Genomic DNA, 21,310 nt, shown 5'->3' with positions numbered 1-21,310 from the left:
AACCTCCAACTCATCAGAGATGACACAGCCACCCTCCCCAACATCAATACCCCTCACCCATGGACCAACACCATTCCGTAGAAACATGAAATTATGCAAGTCTCCTTTCAATATACATGTAATAGTGCCCAATATTTCTTTTCAACCTGCAATATTTCTCGCGGGTATAAAAAATAAATAAATAAAAATTGTGTATGAAAATCAGGAAATAAGGAGATGTGGTATGATTGCCAATGAGCGAACTATCAATCAGCCAGAGACTGGCACATAAATAAAGTGGTGAGATTATAATTAGTTATCAAAGGTACCAGGATTATAATTTAATACGCCAGACGCGCGTTTCGTCTACGTTACGACTCATCAGTGACGCTCAGATCAAAATAGTTATAAAGCCAAACAAGTACAAAGTTGAAGAGCATTGAGGACCCAAATTCCAAAACATTGTGCCAAATACGGCTAAGGTAATCTATTCCTGGGATAAGAAAATCCTTAGTTTTTCGAAAAATTCAAAGTTTTGTAACAGGAAATTTATAAAAATGACCAAATAATTGATATTCATGTCAACACCGAAGTGCTGACTACTGGGCTGGTGATACCCTCGGGGACGAAACGTCCACCAGCAGTGGCATCGACCCAGTGGGGTAAATAGTTATCAAAGGTACCAGGATTATAATTTAATACGCCAGACGCGCGTTTCGTCTACATAAGAACCATCAGTGACGCTCAGATCAAAATAGTTATAAAGCCAAACAAGTACAAAGTTGAAGAGCATTGAAGACCCAAATTCCAAAACATTGTGCCAAATACGGCCAAGGTACTCTATTCCTGGGATAAGAAAATCCTTAGTTTTTCGAAAAATTCAAAGTTTTGTAACAGGAAATTTATAAAAATGACCAAATAATTGATATTCATGTCAACACCGAAGTGCTGACTGGGCTGGTGATACCCTCGGGGATTATTACATGTTTTTGATTATAACATGTTTTTGGTGGTCAACCCTACCCTAACATTAGACAGTGGTGTAACAGTCTTCAGATGATATCATGAGTGATGCACAATAGACCTTTTTTTCATATTACGGACTTTTGACTCCGGAGTTTGTATTTTTTCGACAGGTTACCTACTATGTGGTAAGACATCCTAATACTCGGTCAAGTAAGAGCAACGTAAAAAAGGAAAATCAAGCTTTTAATCGATACAATTTATGGGGAAAATTAACTGCTTTATATTTTCTTAACACGATCAGAAAACTTTCCCCTCAAATTGCACGGATTATGTGTTTGATTTTTCTTCTTTTGGTTGCTCTTACTTGACTGAGTACCAGGATGTCTAACCACAGAAAAGGTAACCTGTCGTAAAATTACATAATCCGGAGTCAAAAGTCGGTAATGTGAAAATATTTTCACAATATAAGAGGTTAAACGGTGCTTGATACTTTTAAGGGGTTTTATGCAAACGGAAGCCAGTTAAAAATACCGGCAATGCTTTTTAAGTTCCATTGGTTTGTACACTTTTTGGGTCGTATATAATTATTGTGTACAGGATCGTTTTTCATAACGATCCAAGTTCGCTTACGTTTTCATGCGATGTGGCAATCCCTAGGCATTCGATATATTTGAACTACGGTTTGGTTACTTACATGGTAATTAAAATCTAAACTCCACATTTTTTTTTTGTATTTGTTATAATAAATGATAGAATAAATAATTTTATTTGAATGACCAATACTGTTTAGTATATATAGACATTTCGGAAATAGTCAATTAACTTTTCATCGATATATAGTTTCACTATTAACAAACACAGTCACACAATGGTACAATAGGGAAATAAAATGTAAAATCATATAGCAAGTGCCATGAAGGGTTATCGGATTTTGTTATTTTTTCATATTATTGTCAAAGGTATGTATTTTTTTATGGTCCAAGGGCATATAGCTGTTACAGTACATATTGGAATCCAGGACCCTTGGAATAGAATTGGAATAGAAGAAACTAGCATTCTGATTTATACTCGTTAAAATTTCTAATAGTATTCAGGATATGAATGATATGTATAAAACCTTTAGTTAATGCATGCAACCATCAATACTTTATTACAATCAAAATCTCCATGGTAAAAAACATTATTAGTCTTTTGAAACGGTGAAGTAGTAATTACATATTTGCTGGAAAAAAATATAGTATCTTGTTGAGCAAGCAATTCTGGCTCTACAATATGAACAACAAATTGTACTACATTTTCCTGCACAGTTTCTGATAGAAAGCAACTGTCAGTGTTTTTTTCTCAAGAACTTGAATATGTGATATTTCCGGTAACAATATTTAAGTGGCGGATAGAACTGAATCTAGAAAAGCTCGTGTGAATTGTCACAATAAATTTTTATTTTGATTCATACAAGTTTTTATTACTAATTAATTTCATTATGAAATAAATCAATATATTGTTATTTTGTATTGTGCTTTTTTGTTATTCACTCTAGTACAATCGAGGATCCTCCTAGTATAAATCTGGATACACTAAATTTTGAATTAAAATGTGCACTAGAAGGATCCTGGATGGATCCGACTGAATTTAAATTCGTACTCAGTAAACCTAGTCGTAAGGCAATCTTTCTGGTTAAAAACGGTGTGTCACATCCTTATAATTACGGTATTGTTGTTTATAACGCCCGTCAGTTTAGAAATGATCCATGATCATGGCATGCAAACTCATCGATCCTTAATTTGCTATTTTAAGGTATATAATTATATAGTAGTAAAATCCTTGAATATAATTTTTTGTTCGCGGTACTAGCTTTGATTGTGTTTTTGATAAACTAAAAAATAGCTAAATGAATACAGAATGGAAACGGGGAATGTGTCAAAGAGACAACAACCCGACCAAAGAGACAACAACCCAACCAAAGATCAGAAAATACCCTAAAGCCACCAATGGGTCTTCAACCTAGCGAGAAACTCACGCATCTGAAGCGGGTTTCAGCTGGAGCCTAAACAATAATGTATGCTAGTTAAGCGAAATGGACGCAACACTAAGCTCCGAAACATACAAATGCTTGAACCAAAATTTATCAATTGTGCCCCTCGTTACAATATTTTGATATTTGGAATATACTGATAAATCTTTTCATAAACATACGAAATGCATAATTGTTTTTCTATCAAAACTAAAAATATAGGAAACAGTATTTAACTGATGTTCAAATCTCTTAAATTGATTTAAAAGACAAATCCAGGTAATAAACAAAAAGGAACGAGACATGATGCGTCTTCATGGTAAGTGTCTCCTGTTCCATGCATCACCACAGTGTACACCACCCGACATGCGAATCAAAACTCAGTGAAGATGTTACAATCGGTAAAATTACAGATAAGACGACTGTTCCGGTATCTTAAGATCTAAGACTCCGGAAGCAAGTCAATAAGAGAAACAGATATATCGTTTCGGTCAACCAATTTGTGATGATTATGAACACAGATTACAATCGTTCTTCCGAACAACTCTGTTTGAGCAGTTTTTGTGTAAGAAACATTATTTTATTCCTGCAAATGAAGTCCGTATAGCATGAACATCCACACGCGTAACGTATCAATTAAGATATGTAAACACCATACAATGAAGTAGAGGGTATGCTACTGCTGCGAAATGGGAAGTTAACATTTGGAAAGTTCAAATCATCACATTTGTCATATATTCTAGTTTTAAGTCGTCCCTCTGTGTCAATATCGAGTAAAAATCAATATATATGATGCAGACCTTCTAGTCTCGGTAGTATCCTTAATCTCAAATTAACGGTGATATATGAGATGCAAGCACTCACTAAAATGTGGGTTATTGAGTGACATGACATTATCAATATACATGTTTCTGAATAAAAAATTAAAGAAGTCTGTAAGATGTATTTTTTTCTTTCATGAAGGTTTTGAATGGATTTTGATTCATATGAGTACGACATTAAGTCGGTCAGTAGGGGTGCACAATAAGTACCCAATAAAATACCGACTGTCTGTTGAAATATCAAACCACAAACGAAACAAATAACTTGTCAAGCATTTTGATGGTATCTTGTTTGGTGTATTTACTTTTGGAATCAGTGCAGTTCTTCAGAAAGTAAGATTTTCATGACTTAAAAAAAAACCTTGTATCTACGATTCCCATTTTGTAGAAAAATACCGGTTTATTCAGTCTTTCAATTGAGCATGGCATGGGGCATAGTAGTATAAAGCGTAGAAACAGTTTTGATATGACTGCAAAATTATAAAGAATGTGATCGAAGATTTTGCAGCAGATCTTCAATACTAGTATTAAAGAAACCACTTCTGATTGACCCGATAGTTGAATACACCTAAGGACGAATTTATGATTTTCTAAAAAAAAATCTCCTACTTTGTGAATGATCAAGGGGTATATGTGAGATTCCAAGTTTTTCTGTGAATTCCAAGTTCTTTAGTTAGACATTCCAACTACTGATTTTTGTATAAAAAAAACCCAACAGTTTCAAACTAAGTAAATAAATAAATGATTAAAAAATTTGGTAACGTTCTGAGGTTGTTGTTGCTTTATTCTATCTTCACTTCAAATATGTCGTTGTTCCAGCAGACAGCTTTAAAAAAATCGTTTTTAAAGAATTTTAGAAAATCACAAATTCTTCCTTCTCCCTTTCGTATTAACTTTTTAAAGGGTCGATAAAAATTTCCCGTCATTTTTTTTAATATTTTTTTGTTTGCAGAAATCCATTTTTTAACGATCGGCGTCCATAGCTTTACAATAATGGTGACTGCAAAATAAGTCGGACCAAATTAGTCAAAAAGTTTTAGAGTGTAAAACTTGATGTTAGAATTTTAATATATCCTTTAATTATATATTTCATCTTCGATCAGTCTTTATCTTATAGTCATGATGATAGCTTTGACAAAGTTGCATACAATCGTTTTTAGAAACGAGGTCATCTTGTACGTCACTCAACATTGAAGTCCCTCCTCGCGACTCCGAAGCGCTTTTCTGGATTAGACTAAATCATTTCTATCTGATTTTGAAAATAGTTGAAAACATAATATATAAGATCTTGTTGAAAAGATTTTGATTTCTCTTTACTGTTACTTTTCATAAAAAAAAACAATAATTGAATAATTCATTTATTAAAAAAATTCTTATATGCATTTCATTATGAAATAAAAAGAAATTGCAATAACTTTATTAAGAATAATAGATGAACTTGATAGGAGGTCTCTATTTTTATCTTTTTCTCTCTGTTGGAAACATTATATCAACCATGATTCCATATTCTAAATTGAATTTTCTTTGCAGTAGACACCACTACCAATATAAAATTTAAATTATCCTTAACTGAAGTTCAACCTGATTTCAGAACTGTCCATTTTAAGCTCGCCGGGCCCACTAATTAGCTTCTCTCATCTCTTGGAGTCCGTTCTCCGTCGTCGTTAACTTTTACAAAAATCTTCTCTGACACTTCTTGTCCAAATTTAATCAAATTTGGCCAAACCAAATTTGGCCACAAACACTATTAGGGTATCTAGTTTTAAAAAATGCTTACTATGACCCCGCCTGTCAACCTAAATGTACGAAATGGCTATGAATAGAAATAGGGGTAAAGTGCAAATTTTTTCTATTATCTTGAAATTGCCCTTAAATGATCTTTTTTACCCTTTTTGGAGATTAGATCAAAAACTAAAGACGATTGAGAGAAACTGTAAACAGAAAAATGATTGCCAATACAAGATCAATAAAACAGAGACTTTTGTCATTAATTCTATTCTAGTTCACTATATATATTGGAGAGTCTCCTTTGCTAAAGATGCACATAGACCTAGGTAAACGACACAGGCTCTTTAGATCCTCTATTTTGAAAGCTAACAAAATTGCAGTTATACATCTTTGGCTTTCACATTTTGGGGATTCAGCGTTCCTGATGAAAAAGAACAAACAAATTTATATAAATTATCTATATAAGTTAATTTAGTTTTTTTAAGTATAATGTTCATTTTGCAGTTGCAAGTTCCATAAACGAACCAAGGGTAAACATCACCGTAGTGCGAGATGAAACGATACTTCTTCAATGCAGAAACAAGTCAGGCAGTGATGATGTACAGTGGATCCGGGTCAACGAAAATCCTCAAGATGGTAATGCCTTCACAACGACATACGCCATTGATAGGAAGATAAATCAAAAACTGACTCACCACGACAGATTGAGTATCGTTGGAGAATACACTTTGGAAATATCAAATGTCACATTTGGAGATTCGGGTTTATATTGCTGCATAGTTACACGTGCTAACGCAAACCTGTATTCCTACATTAATGTAGAAGTAGATGGTAAGTCTCTCTCTCTCTCTCTCTCTCTCTCTCTCTCTCTCTCTCTCTCTCTCTCTCTCTCTCTCTCTGTACTTGTTTACTATGATTGAGGAACGAGATGGTAGACGCACATATTCATTTACGTTCTATTAATTTTGTATCACTCCTTCCTTTCCTCCTTTGACTGTCTATACAGTTATTTCGACAGATATCCAATTGTATTTATTGGTAGGAATATAAGTCAACATTGGGCTCACCACGACAGATTGAGTATCATTGAGTATCGTTGGAGAATACACTTTGGAAATATCAAATGTTACATTTGGAGATTCGGAATTATATTGCTGCATAGTCAAACGTGCCAACACAAATCTGTATTCCTACATTCATTTAGAAGAAGCCGGTAAGTCTCTCTCTCTCTCTCTCTCTCTCTCTCTCTTTCTCTCTCTCTCTCTCTCTCTCACAGTTTTAACCTCTATTTTAGTCTGTATTAGAACTCTTCTATGTAACAGTCTGTAGAACAGTTCTCCTGACACCTCTATAAAACATTCCCACTCTGAAGCGGTTATACCCTAAAACAGTTTAAAAATATTTACCTTAGTACAGTCAGTTTGTACAGTTCTACCATAGAACAGAATACGACATTTCTACCCTTATTTTTATCTATATTCTTTCTTTCTTATATATATTTCGGACCATATTATTTAGTATTTGGACCATAATCGCGCATCGTCATAACCATATGCGTGTACTCATATGGTCCAACGATACGGGTATGCACGGGACCGTATGTGTATGTACTCGTTTGGTAATCAACCGGCCGGACCATAAGAGTATTTGGACAATATAGGTATTTTTCTAATAAACATGAGAAACGTTAACCAATTATCTATGATCATTTATCCTACTCGTGTGCTTTTTTCAGCAAGTAAGAAACCAAACAAATATGTTCAGGAAACAAAATATAACTTAAAAGATTATAAGATGCGACGACAGCAACTAAAATAAAAAAGAAGATGTGGTATGATTGCCAATGCGACAACTCTCCACAAAAGACCAAATGACACAGAAATTAAAAACTATAAGTCACCGTACGGCATTCAACAATGAGCAAAGCCCATACCGCATAGTCAGCTATAAAAGGCCCCGAAATGACAAATGTAAAACAATTCAAACGAGAAAACTTACGGCCTAATTTATATATATATGTCAAAATAATGAACGAAAAAAAAATATGTAACACAGCAACAAACGACAACCACTGAATTACAGGCTCCTGACTTGGGAAAGGCACATACAGAATGTGGCGGGGTTAAACGAGTTTGTTGGCGCCAAACCCTCCCCCTTACCTGGGACAGTGGTGTAAAGGCACAAGATAAGAACAAACTATGCAAAACAATAAACGAAAAAACAAATATGAGAAACAGCAAAAAAAGACAACCACTCAATTACAGGCTCCTGACTTGGAACAGGCACATATGGAATGTGGCGGGGTTAAACTAGTTTGAAGGCGCCAACCATCCCCTAACCTGGGACAGTGGTGTAACAGTACAACTTAAGAACAAACTATAGAAATCAGTTGAAAAAGGCTTAACTCATCAGATGGATACAAATAGAAATACATCTAACAAAAACACAGAGTGGACGTGGACGGGTACTTATACATCCCCACAACAAAAAGACACTAAGTACAGATCTGAGAGTACTTGCAGTTACTGACAGCTAGTTCAAAGCCAATAACAACTAATAAAAAAATCATGCATCTAAGACTAAATTATCAATCAGTACACATCCAACATCCAATGGATTTTGTGTAAAGACGTCATAAACAGTCAGAGAAAAACATGACCTTGTGCAATGCCAAGATACAGGTGTCGACAGATTGTAGAGCCATGAACGTGCATATGTATATAACAGTAATATTTAGTTTGATTTAAATTTACTTTAAAACAAAATCAATAGTAATACCAATAAAAACAATATTCAAAGATCTAATTACAGTGTTGAATTGGTAACCTTTAGAAATAAGTTTATTTTAAGGATCGATAAGTTTACCCGGTTAGATTCTCAATTTCCGGGCTCGGTAAACAACATCTCTGTAAAAATGAGGATGTGCTATCCCATTTGAAATAAGTTTTCAACAGGTTCAACCAAACTTCAAAACCAAATCTTTATATCTATGGAAGAATTTAGTAAAGGTTTTAAGTAATTTGTGGTAACGAAATTCCTGACTAATAAATTTACCAGTAATACAGAGATTATGTTCATTGAAATCTGAAACGTCACAACAGGCACGGGCATAGCGAACGAGTTGTGATATATAAACACCGTAATATGGTGCCAAAAATGGAAGATTAACAGTAGGGAACAAAAAATCGTCTCTTTTGTCGTAAATTTTAGTGTAGAGTTTCCCGTGTAAAACTGAAATATCTAAATCTAGGAAAGGACAGTTATTACCGTTTATATTTGATTTATTTTGGGTAAATTTCGGCTGTATATTTAGAAAATTCTTGATTATTTAACGAAAAAATATCATCAAGATAATGGTAAGTGTTGTTGAATTTATCAATTAAATGCCATTTAGACGGGTCTTTACTGAGTTTGGTCATAAACTGTGATTCATAACAGTACAAGAACAAGTCTGCTATTAAAGGGTCGCAATTGGTGACCATAGGAATACCTACAAACTGTCGATAGACTTTATCGACGAAACGTACATAAATATTATCAAGGAGAAAATCTACAGCTTCAATCATCCCATCACACCTCCAGTAAGTATATCTAGCATATTTACCTTTCTCATTAGAGAAGGCTTCAAATGAGCTGCAGCAAATATATTTGCATTCAGATTTACCAAACGACCATTTAATTAAATAGGATTACTTTTGTTTGATAAGATGGCGTGGAAGTGTATGGTAAAGAGTTGAAAAGTCAAAACTGTCAACAGAATCAAAAGAACCATCAAAAGCACGTTATTTATCTAAAACATCCAAAGAATTTTTTACACTAAAAAATAGTTAATTCTACTATTTTCATATATTTTATTACAAAAGTTAATGATAAATTCTTTGATAGACTGTAGTTAAGGAACTAGTTAAAAGCACTGAAATATTAGTTGTACAACACTTACTAGAGGCCGAGATGAAACGATATTTTACTGGTTTTTTGTGTAATTTAGGTAACCCATACATAGTAGGGAACGGCCGTGCAGTATTTACGGCATACCACCACCACATTGTTGGCTGCTTTGTCGGCCGGTACAAACACAAAACGTTTTGAAAGTATCTGAAGTTTGTTTCTTAATCTAGGAATAGGCGTATTATGTACTCTTATATTTATTTCTGAATTTTTTTCAAAATGTGATATTCGAATATCCACAACATTCATACATTTATTTAAATAAGAATCAAGAGATTTTTTATCAGATTTTTCCCGTTTACACCATTTTTTACAAAACGATGAAAGAGCGTCGTTTGTGACCTGACGACATTGTTTCCAATCTATTTTAGATGGAAGACGATATTTTGGTCCTTTTTTCAAAAAGTTTTTAATCTCTGAGTCTTGAACGATATTGAGGTCCCTCGTATTAACATGATGGCCATGGGGATCATATCTTAAATTCGACGATTCACAGTCTCAAGTTAGAGGAGTATTAATTTCTACATTGACTTCTGATGTTACTGACGTATAATTAAAAACTAAACTTCTGCTGATTGTTTTGTATGTATACGAAATAATAGGTGGTTCTGTGTTATCAAAATAGGGAGGTATAAAGTTTTGAATGGTAGAGTCATTAACTATACTCGATAAGTTGATGAAATCAATACCTCTGTTAATATATTTAATTTTCAGAAAGTGCCGTTTATGATCTTCCCGTTTATCGATACGCGGGAACAGCCTATTGAGGCAAAAAGCTGTAATTATACGCGAATATTCATAGATTGGGCTGAAGAACGAGATTGTGTCAAACTCCTTGAAAATATCATGTATTTTTCATAATTGGTATTTGACCCAGTTTACATAATAATTGAAGCTTACCATTGTTTTGAAATATAGATAGGAGATCATCAAGTGTATAATTTATACGATGTTTAATTCGTTGATTTCGATTGATACGTTTGCCACGAGACCTATATTATTACGTTGTCTTTTATCAACAATATTCATTATATCCATAGAAGAGGTTTTAGATATGTTCCCTTGTCCCAGTATATTGTCATTTAGACCCAGGGGATATGCTGTCTGCAGTCGTTTAATCCAAGACAGTTCGATAATTTTACGGGAATCTTCAAATTGTTTATGCGATTGCGCTTGTTGTTTCTGGATCGTTTCGAGTGGTTGGATTCTTATACATTTAATATTGTGATTGTGTTTACCTAAATGGGGCAATATGCGTAATTGATTTTACATAGGGGGTAATGGTAACGTTTTCCTCTGTAGCACAGTCCATATCGTAAACTTGGATATGCATGATGGCTCATTTCGAAGCTGAGACATTTTCACATATGTGGTTAAATTTTCGGGGTACGAAGTGCGATTCATTTTTCCGTATATTAGCACACCCCGAAAATCCTTTCGTGATGTGGCTCCTGGTGGTAAAAAAATCCCTTTTTTCACACAATAAGTTCTTTGCTTTGCATACATTTAATAACTGCATAGTTTTTACACATTTATTCTATGGTCCTCTACTTTTCAAATCAACACAAATGGTTAAGCTCAGTCACTTGTTAAAAATAGAAATCACTACACAGAGATTTTTTTGTTTACGCACAACTTTTGTGGTCCTCAATTTGAGGCGCATTAGGGATATTGACCCAAATGTTGTTAAATTATACTTTTCAATTTCTTAGGTTTTCGGAAGCGGTATAGATGTTCCTGTGTTCGTTTAAAAAATTCCCGTCCTGTTTGTCCTACATATATATATTGTATACCACACTTTGGCTTTGTTCAAGTAACCAGATAAATGAGGCTTTCAGTTTTTAATGTAATGTCACAGGAAAAGGAAAGCGAAAAAGCTCTCCCGTTTACTGTTTTCCTAACAATATTATCAAAAGATTACCTAGAGCAGGTTAGTCATTTTCTGGCATTGCACGGGAATATTTGTGGATATCCACGTGCATCTGTATTTAATAATTTTGCTAAATATAGAGTGCTAAATTTAGAAAGGGAATTTGGAATGAGGTTTTTTGAGCACTTGAATATCCTTGAAGGATTTGTGTATATTGTTTTCTTGCCATTTCGTAAAATCATGATAGATTGATTAAGGGTAATGAGAAAATTAAATGAAGCCGAAAGTCATAACATTGAATAAGAATTACAATAACGGAATATATAAACAACGTATAAAGCAGTCGAAGAATTCTTATATAAACTATATTGAACAGCCCGAAAGAATGGTGTTAGTAAAACAAAACAGACATATAACAAACATTGGTCCGAGAAAAAAGTTATATCATAGTGCATTTTATTTAAGACAGAAAACGCAAATTTAAAAAATCGCACCTGCTCTATTCAAAAAATATTTTACAGTGTAGTGTATTAATATTTGGACAAATTATATCAAAATTATAGGAAAGTATATAGACTGCCATTTAAAATAAGGAAAATTTTATGTAGAGTGAGTTTGACAGCTTCAGATCTAGAAATACTTATTTTTGACCCTTAGAAACTGGACCAGATCACTACTTTACCTACATGTATAAATTACTCCAAACTGTTTATACGTGTAATTTCACCTCCCTACTTACTATTTTATGCATAAAATATAAAGAAATAAATTTGGAAGGTGTATGAACAAAATGTGCGCAAGTTAAACAATGTCCGCACTAGGGACTCTATTTGAGGACGATAACTGTGTCCCCAGGACATTATAAAAGGCAAATACAGAAAGATATAAGAACTCTTAGTAAAACCATAGAAGGGGGCAGGAATAAAATACAGTAAAAGAAATAGAACATTAATATTATATAAATGAAACGGTTATTGTATTGAATTTAATTTATTTACATTTCATGCGATTAACATGCAATTACGTACACGCAACGACATTCAATATTTTACACCGATTATTCCGTTGTAGATCAAATGTGTCCACATAATTACTAACAATTAATTCATCATATCTTCATTTTTTGCGTAAACCCCTGAGGGTTTACGCAGTACATTGTATATATTGGACGATGTCCGTAGTCTTTCGGAACACCGGATGTTATTCGGAATACATGTTTCTTTCTATGGCCACCTTTCATATACATGCGCAATAGCTTATTATTTGACCTGTTGAATCATTCGCGTCTTAAAGTTGCTATAGAGATATGTTACATATGATGCAAAATTTATTATGACGCAAGCTACTTTAATAAGCATTTGAATACTTCCTTGCACGCAATTACAAGCTGATAATATTTACCTTACATATACGCGTAGTTATTCTAATTAGAGTCAAACGTTGAAACCAGCTGTGTTTACTGATATGAGATAAGATTTCACGTAAACAATGCGATTTATATTCGAAACGAGATTTGTTAAAACTAAAATCTATAAAAGAAGTATTACTAGCATTTCACTTAAGATTCCGAGTCTAGGGAAAATGTACATAATGTACGAAGCAGGCTATTTCATAATTTTCATACCTCAACGTCCTTGTGGGACTAACGAAAGGACAATACTGAAATTAAAATGAAGTCTTTCTTGCACTTTATTGAAATTTTACGTCTAGGATAGACCAAGGACGTATGTAATCTAAATTGATATACGTCCTTGAATAATTTTTATTTTCTTCAAAATTGCAATTTTCTTTGTTTGAATATTACAACGTTATTTCCTTGTCAAATGTCTATTAATAAATAGACACCGAGTGATGACAGATGCAGGCAGAGATAAGAAAATTAATTTCTATTTATAGTTATCTTGGTCAGGGAACAGATTATCTAACTATATGTTCGGCCTGTAGTAATTAATGCTCTTCAAAATGTTCGTCAAAATAAAAATAAATAATTATTGTTTCATAAAGACGATCAGATGATGAATTTTCGGTTTTAATATATTAAGTACGAAAATGTAAAATAGTGTAAGAAGATTTTGAGCCATCTCACTGTTCAGTAGGCTACACATTGCCCCCAAATGACTAGTATAAAACTATCCAGCAAGAGAGAAAAAGGATAGCCGGGTCAATGTAAGAAACCTACTAGGCAACTTCAGTTCAATTTCAATATCTCGATTATTCTAATGGATTTTTCAAATGTCAGGGAATATCTTTTTAAATGTGGTAGGAAGACAACTCTCCATCAAAACACAGTGTAGTCAAAATTAGCAATTATAGGTTATAATTCAGCCTTCAACACAAAAGCTTGGCTCACATTGGACAGCATCCTACTGAGGGCCCCAAAACACTGTTATAAAACAATTTAAACAGGAAAAAACAAACAGATCTAATTTAACTTGAAACCAGAAACAAAAAGCAAATATGAACTGCACCAAAAAAAGACAACACTAAACAACATGCTTCGGACTTGGGACATGTGCTTATGAATACACCTGGTTTAAAAGAATTTACATACATACCATAATACAGTAGTGTAATTTTACCATGTAAAAGACACCCTTTAATATTTAATGAAAAAATCGTGTTCAGATAAAAAAAAATCGTAAGGGTTCCACGGAACCCAGAGTCTCGCCTACTTTTGCTGTAAATCGCAGGCTCAACAAAATTGAGGAAAAACATCAATAAAAATATTCCTCTCAATACTATTTTTTTTTATTTTAAGAAGCTTCTGTCCAAGTTTGGGAAAAATCCAGGATAGTTTATTAATCTAAAAAATTTAACTTCAGACTGTATGTAATGTTAACTGGAAGAAAAACTAAGTCCATTTATAAGTAAAATTCGGATAAACAGGTACAAAATTTTAACAAAAAATTTCCTTCTAGATACTAGCTTTTAATCATAAACAAGCTTCTGTCCAAGTTTGGTACAATTACAGTATAGTATAAGAAAGTTATTAAAATTTAAAAAAAAAATTTAACCTCGGAGAGAATGTAGTGTATCCAAGCAGAAAACTAAGTCCATTTATAAGTAAAATACGGAAAAAATGGAATTTCATTTTTACAAAATTTACTTCTGGATACTATCTTATGATCATAAACAAGCTTCTGTCCAAGTTTGGTACAAATCCAGGATAGTTTAAGAAAGTTATTAGAATTTTAAAAACTTTAACCACAGAGTGAATGTATTGTTTCCTAGCAGAAAAAACTATTTCCATTTATAAGTAAAATACGGAAAAATGGAATTTTATTCTTAAAATATTTACTTCTGGATACTATCTTATGATCATAAACAAGCTTCTGTCCAAGTTTGGTACAAATCCAGAATAGTTTAAGAAAGTTATTAAAATTTCAAAAACTTTAACCACAGAGTGAATATGTGTGGACGCCACCGCCGACGACACCGACGGAATGTAGAATCGCTTTGTCTCGCTTTTTCGACTAAAGTCGAAGGCTCGACAAAAAGGAACACCTTACAACAGTTCATAAATGTGACCTTTAAACAAACTCATATTTAGGTGATGGGTATACCGATCAGTGGTAATTTCAGGTTTGACCATGTTAGTTTTTTTGTTGTTTTCAATTTTGTTTGTTTGTTTATAAGTACAAGGTGTAAGCTGTTTTGTCTGGGCTATAAATATCTTTTTTAATGAATTGGTTTCGGTCATCAAGGTGAAAAGGATACAGTGCGATTCAAATTGTATATATTTACAATTAAACTTGCAGGCCTTTTTTCATGACCCACAATTTAAAATATAAGAAAACATCAAAATAAAAAGGGACATCCGGAAAATATCTTCAAAGCGAGTTCAAGGTTTTAAAAGTGTTTTTTTTTTAACAAAAGAGGTTTGTCATCTAAAACTTTTAAGAGCATACACAAAGCACAGAACTTAAAATTGCCAATGTTTGCTACCCTAAGCATAAAAAAACCTTGCAGAGCACGGGTGTAAGGATCTTAATAATTATCAATATTAAGCCATTGTTCAAATAACCATGAACATATCTCATATTCCAATAAAAACGGCTATTTTATAGGTTCACGTATTGCATTTCTTAAACACATATAATCATTAATTGATTAAATTTCTTCACATTTGCATTTGAACTTTAGCCTAAAAACTAACTCTAATTTAAAAACAAAAACCAGCATCTTAGAATGGAACATCAAGTGGGTGACTTAACATGATGTCTTTCGGGAGAGAGGAGAGAAAAAATATTCCTTTAACAAGAATATTTCACCCCACATTGAACAGTATTTACTTTAAGTAAACAGTCACTGCATGTCAGTTTCTAATTCTTATATAACAAAAATGATATAAAACAATAAATCTTTTTTTTAAACAATTACATCTTATATCTAATGCCAAGCAAGCATTCGGGTTTACGATTGCATTTCTTTTTTTAAAGAAAGCAACTTGTTATTATTCTTATCATACCTTAGTATACAATTAAGGAGAGGTGATATGACTGCCAATGAGACATATCCACCTGAGACCAAATGACGTGGATGTAAACGACCATATTTATTTTAGCATAAAATGACACACACACACACATAAAAAAAAACAATTCAATGTGGTGTAAGTACTCCGTTCATATCATGGCGTCATACTTGACAACGAGATGAAACGAAAATATTAAAAAAGTACTATTTTCATCATTTTTCTTAGCCTTCAACGGGGACGTTGTCGATGTCGATTGTCGGGAATACAAATCTGTACAGATACGTCGGTGTTATCATAAGAAATTGTAACTTAAGTAGATAAGCCTAAGTCAGATTCAGCCCATCCACACAAAAAAAAAAACATACCATAATCGTTCTGCGTAGTGAAATTGTTAGGGTCGAATCCCCGCTTACCTTCAATCACCGCAACAGGAAACATATACCGTTCGATACATTATGATTGCAAACTGGTCGATTTTAATTGATATATGGACAATATTATGCAATTATAGCCTGTGTATGAGATCGATACGAGGTAAGAGAAGCATATGGACTGAGGACGAAGTCCGAGGTCGATATGCTTCTCTAGGTCGATATAACATCGTATTGACCTCAACCAAAAACAACAATTGTTATATTATCGATCAACAACTATTGTATGAACAATGTAAAATCGGGGATTTCTAGAATGTATTTTTAGTAACATGCTGTATGCCCTGTGCAATATGCTGTTTTTGACCTACGAAAAGCTAAACACAACAGTATTGTACATGTGATAAAGTTTTAAGGAATCACAAATCCTTAAAAAATTCGATTAATAATATATAGAGATAAAGCTTCATAATTTACAAGGAAGCACAAACGTATTAATTTTTTGAATGTCTTGACTTTTCCGATATTCGGAGAAAACATTTTGATATAAATAATATGGATGATCAAGTGATCAAGAACGTAAATAATACTTCCATGGATTGATTTATTCAATATCATTCCAGTTCAAACAATTGTTTCATTTTTAAAAGAAATTGGAATATAGTCCAAAATACAAACATATTGTATTAGTTTAAAATGATTTTAATTTCTATCACGGTATCTTATTGGTTATATTATTTGTAACTATTAAGTAATTTTGCTTTAAACTAAAGTTTAATGGTATTGAAAGACCTTTTGTCTGATGTTTACAACTGCCTTTGTTTAAATATTTGAAATAGCCTTGCCGCGATATAGCCTTTTTGCGCTGATGCGGTGTATCTAGCAAACATCAATCATTCTAACGTTTTTTGCGTTGTTATAGAATATTTGACTATTTTGTTAGTTCTTTAACAGAACAGCCGATTTTTCTAAATTTTTAAGAGACATTTTGGGTTTCATTACGATAATAGATTTAGACACCCACAAGGCAAAATAAATATTTTTACGGGAGGGTTTAAAAACGAAAGGATGGTGTCGAAATAGACAAAATGTTCGTACTGAAATATCTTACGGCACTTGTGTCCAAAAAGTATTTTAAAGTTGTACATGGATTCTTGGTAATCCTGCAGTCAAGTCCTTTGCGTTGGTTCTGCGTTTTTACCTTATGAATTTAACATCGTAGTACACTCAGTGTTTTTTTCACCTTTTTATGTATTTTTTTATGTTGTATAAAATTGTATGATATATATAAAACCCTGATTAGCTTATTTGTTGAAATTTTGTAGATTTCAAAAGAGCGAGCACAACTAGACGGGCCATTACTTCAAGCAATTGCAACATTGAACAGACCAAGGCGAGCAATCCTCAAATAGTCCCATTAGATGAAACATCAACGAAACGAACGGTAACATATATGTTGACTGGTATGTTTTTGATAATCGAATATATTTAATAAATTTCGTATGTACTATAAACACTAAAAATATTATTTCTAGTTCGCACAAATTAGCCAGTGTGCATGAGCTATTCATATCTCTTAATGCCCTGTAAACTTTATACACAATCATCTTTAGAGTGTTTCTTTTTTCAGATTTGTTCAGGTGTTGGCGACCAATCAATATGGTCACCGATACAACCGATATCAAACATAATACAAAAGGGTCAAATTCAAGAAATTGTCAGCTATCTCAAAACCCATGATACAAATAAAACAAATCTTACAGAGGTAAAACTATCAGAATATCTATAAGATCTGCCTACTATCTAGTTACACCATAATTATCAGACGAATTCTATCATAGTGTTAGTTGTAATCCGGAAAGCTCTGCGTTCGCAGTATCTTTATGTTTTAACGCGAATTTCTAAATATGTTTAGTATGTTATTTGCATTGGAATAAACTGCAAGTAAGAAGTTCAAGCTAAAAAAGGCATGAACCAATGTGTTTTAAATGGTTGTTAAACATACAATCGTCTTTACTTATCTTGCAAGTCATTTTTTTTTCCTTTATTTTAAGGTTTTTTCTCTATGCCGATATATCTTGTAGCAGCGATTGTTGGTTGCATTATTATCTCTCTTGGTATCGTAATGTTTGTTCTGCTCCAAAGGCGGAGACTAAGTATTTCAGCAGCACACAATCATGCAGCCACAACATCGGGAATAGAGCCAGTGCAAAATCCATCAATTAACCAAAACTTTCAAAATACGTCAAACATTGCGGCTAGCAATTATGGGGCTTCCGATGCTCTTCATAATCAATTAACACTAGCATCAACAGAACCTACAGGTATAGAAGGAACTCCAGGTGGATCCCTGTTTGACAATGTCGAACCATCAAGTAATTCAACATCTAGTGAACCGAATGTTGCCGTGTCCGACAGTAATATTCAACTCACTGGCGATTTGGAAAATGATCCACGTCAGTATGATGATTGTATCCCAGAGAGATACTATAACACGTTACCTTATAAAATTGTTGATAATGTTCCACATATATATGATGAGTGTGGACCAGCTGAACAAAGTTCAAATGTATACGAACCTTTAGTGAAAGAGAAGAATACTATGGAACATGTATATCTTTAGACAATTTAAAACACGAAGTTGTCAAATTAACACCTTTACAGAATAAACAATGGTTATACCAAGTGAAAAAATTATGAAACATTATCATGTTAATTTTAGAACTTGTAAATAATGTATCTTCCTCATGCAGAAGATTGATTCCTTGTCCAGGTTTATCAGTTCTTCGTCGTTTATATTAGATTTGGCTTGGAGCATCACTTAAAGAAACATAAATTATCAAAATGGGAATCTGGTGCAGTAGTGCAGTAAAATTAATTGGTACCGTTAATGTTATTACATCTTCAATTAAATGTGAGAAAAAAACTAACAATCACCCATATATCTAAGGCAGAAAAACATGTACTTACATAGACTTTCATGAGCAACATGGAGCAGGATCTGCTAATCCTTCCGGACCTCCTGAGATCACCCCGACTTTTGGTGGGGTTCGTGTTGCTCATTCTTTAGTTTTATATGTTGTGTTTTGTATACAGTTACTGTTATTTGTCTTTTTTTTGCCATGGCGTTGTCAGTTTATTGTCGACTTATGAGTTTGTCCCTTTGGTATCGTTTGCCTCTCCTTTGCCAAACTTTCAATGTTGAGTGTAGTTGTATCAGAGACATAAAACAAGAGGCTCTCAAGAGCCTGAATCGCTCACCTGTAATTTTTTGCTTATGTCTTTCATCAATGATTATTTTTGCTTTTCAATATATATTAATGAGTGGCTTAAAAATGCCATTTAAATGTTCTTTGTATCTGTCATATTTTCTTCAAAATTAAAGAAATGCATTTTACCCCTATGTTTCATTTTAGCCATAGTGGCTATGTTTCTTGACGTACAAGAAAATAAAATACAAAATTTATACTAGATACTCTGAAACTCATTCAGCCCAAGTTTGGCTGAAATTGATTCAGCAGTTTCAAAGAAGATTTTTTAAAGTAAGCAAACTAAATGAACAAATTGTGAAAAATTGATTTTAAAGGGCAATAACTCCTTAAGGGGACAATTGACAATTTTGGTCATACGGAATTATTTGTAGATCTTACTTTGCTGAATATTTTTGCTGTTCACAGTTTATCTTGATCATTAATAATATTCAAGATAATAACCAAAAACTGCAAAATTTCCTTTAAATTGCTAATTAAGTGGCAGCAATCCAACAATGGTTTGTTAGATTCATCTGAAAATTTCAGGGCTGACAGAGCTTGGCCTAATAAACATTTTTACCTCACATCAGATTTGCTCTAAATGCTTTGGTTTTTGAGATATCAGCCAAAAATTGCATTTTACCTCTACGTTCTATTTTTAGCCATGGCGGCCATGTTTTTTTATGAAACAGAAAATAAAACACAAACTTTATTCTAGATACCCTTAGAATCATTCAGCTTAAGTTTGGTTGGAATTGGTTCAGTAGTTTCAGAGGAGAAGATGTTTGAAATAGTTTACACCAGACGGACGACGATGGACGACGACAGACGACGACGGACGCCAAGTGATGGCAAAAGCTCACCTTTCCGAAGGCATTTTTGAGTTCTTGTCCGAAAACTGGAAAATCCCACTTTTTGTAATGAATAAAACCCCATAAATCGGAAACGTATGGTCTAAAATTTATAAAAATCAAAAGGGACCTCATGTCGATAGAAATAAACAATTGACCAAAGTTTCTTGCAAATTGCAAAAAAAGTTTCTTGCAAATTGCAAAAAAACTCGGAAACGGTAAATCCGAAATTTATAAAAAAAAAAACGAAAGGGAGCTCACGTCAATAGATATAAACAATTCACCAAAGTTTCATGCATATTGGTTAAAGCGTTTTTGAGTTAATGTCGAACATGTTGACGACGGACGGACAGGCGGTCAACAGTATACCATAATACGTCCCGTAAACGGACGTATAAAAACACTTAGGAAACATAAAATTTCCAAATAAATCTGTCACTCCATTTATAACTGTGATTGATAATAATACCACATGTTTGTTATCTCAAAAACACTTAGTATAGTCAAACTGTATATCTTTCATTTGTCACAAACTAATATCTGCAACTTATCTATCAATGTCAACAACTTTATCTACACAATGTAATGTAATGGAATATATCCTTTAATAAAAATAGATTATTATCTAATAAAAATGATATTTGCAATCTGGACCCCCAAACAGGATCAAGTAAAAAATATATACTAATTGCCCCATTTTTGGCCCCTTATTCCTAAAATTTTGAGGCAATTACCCCCAAAATCAATCCCAGCATTCCCTTTGTGATATGAAACCTTGTGATACAATGTCAGAGAGATCCATACGCTAACACACAAGTTATTGTCTGGAAGTTACAAAAATGCTTATTTTTTGGCCTCTTTCTGGCCCCTCATCCCTAATTGTTGGTACCATAACCCCCAAAATCAATCCTAACCTTCCTTTTGTGGTATTGAACCTTGTATCAAAATTTCATAGAGATCCATTCACTTAAACTAAAGTTATTGTGCGACAAACCAATGTGTCTTCGACGACGACGACGCCGGACGACGACGACGCC

At 33.3% G+C, this 21,310-nt stretch overlaps 1 protein-coding gene across 1 annotated transcript; it reads left to right on the top strand.

Moving 5' to 3' along the window:
- The first annotated feature begins 1,811 nt into the window (after nucleotides 1-1,811).
- LOC127701073 (uncharacterized) lies at nucleotides 1,812-19,568 on the top strand. Its single transcript, XM_052204867.1, has 4 exons — nucleotides 1,812-1,904; nucleotides 6,010-6,336; nucleotides 17,497-17,634; nucleotides 18,226-19,568. Exons 1-4 carry the CDS (start codon nucleotides 1,859-1,861, stop codon nucleotides 18,792-18,794), a joined length of 1,080 nt encoding a protein of 359 aa, XP_052060827.1. The 5' UTR covers nucleotides 1,812-1,858; the 3' UTR covers nucleotides 18,795-19,568.
- Nucleotides 19,569-21,310: the final 1,742 nt, after the last annotated feature.

Source organism: Mytilus californianus, unplaced genomic scaffold (assembly GCF_021869535.1).
Source record: "Mytilus californianus isolate M0D057914Y unplaced genomic scaffold, xbMytCali1.0.p SCAF_5, whole genome shotgun sequence".
In the NCBI taxonomy this organism is placed as follows: Eukaryota; Metazoa; Mollusca; class Bivalvia; order Mytilida; family Mytilidae; genus Mytilus; species Mytilus californianus.
Note: the sequence above shows the minus strand (reverse complement) of the source record. Positions and strands in the feature narration are given on the sequence as shown.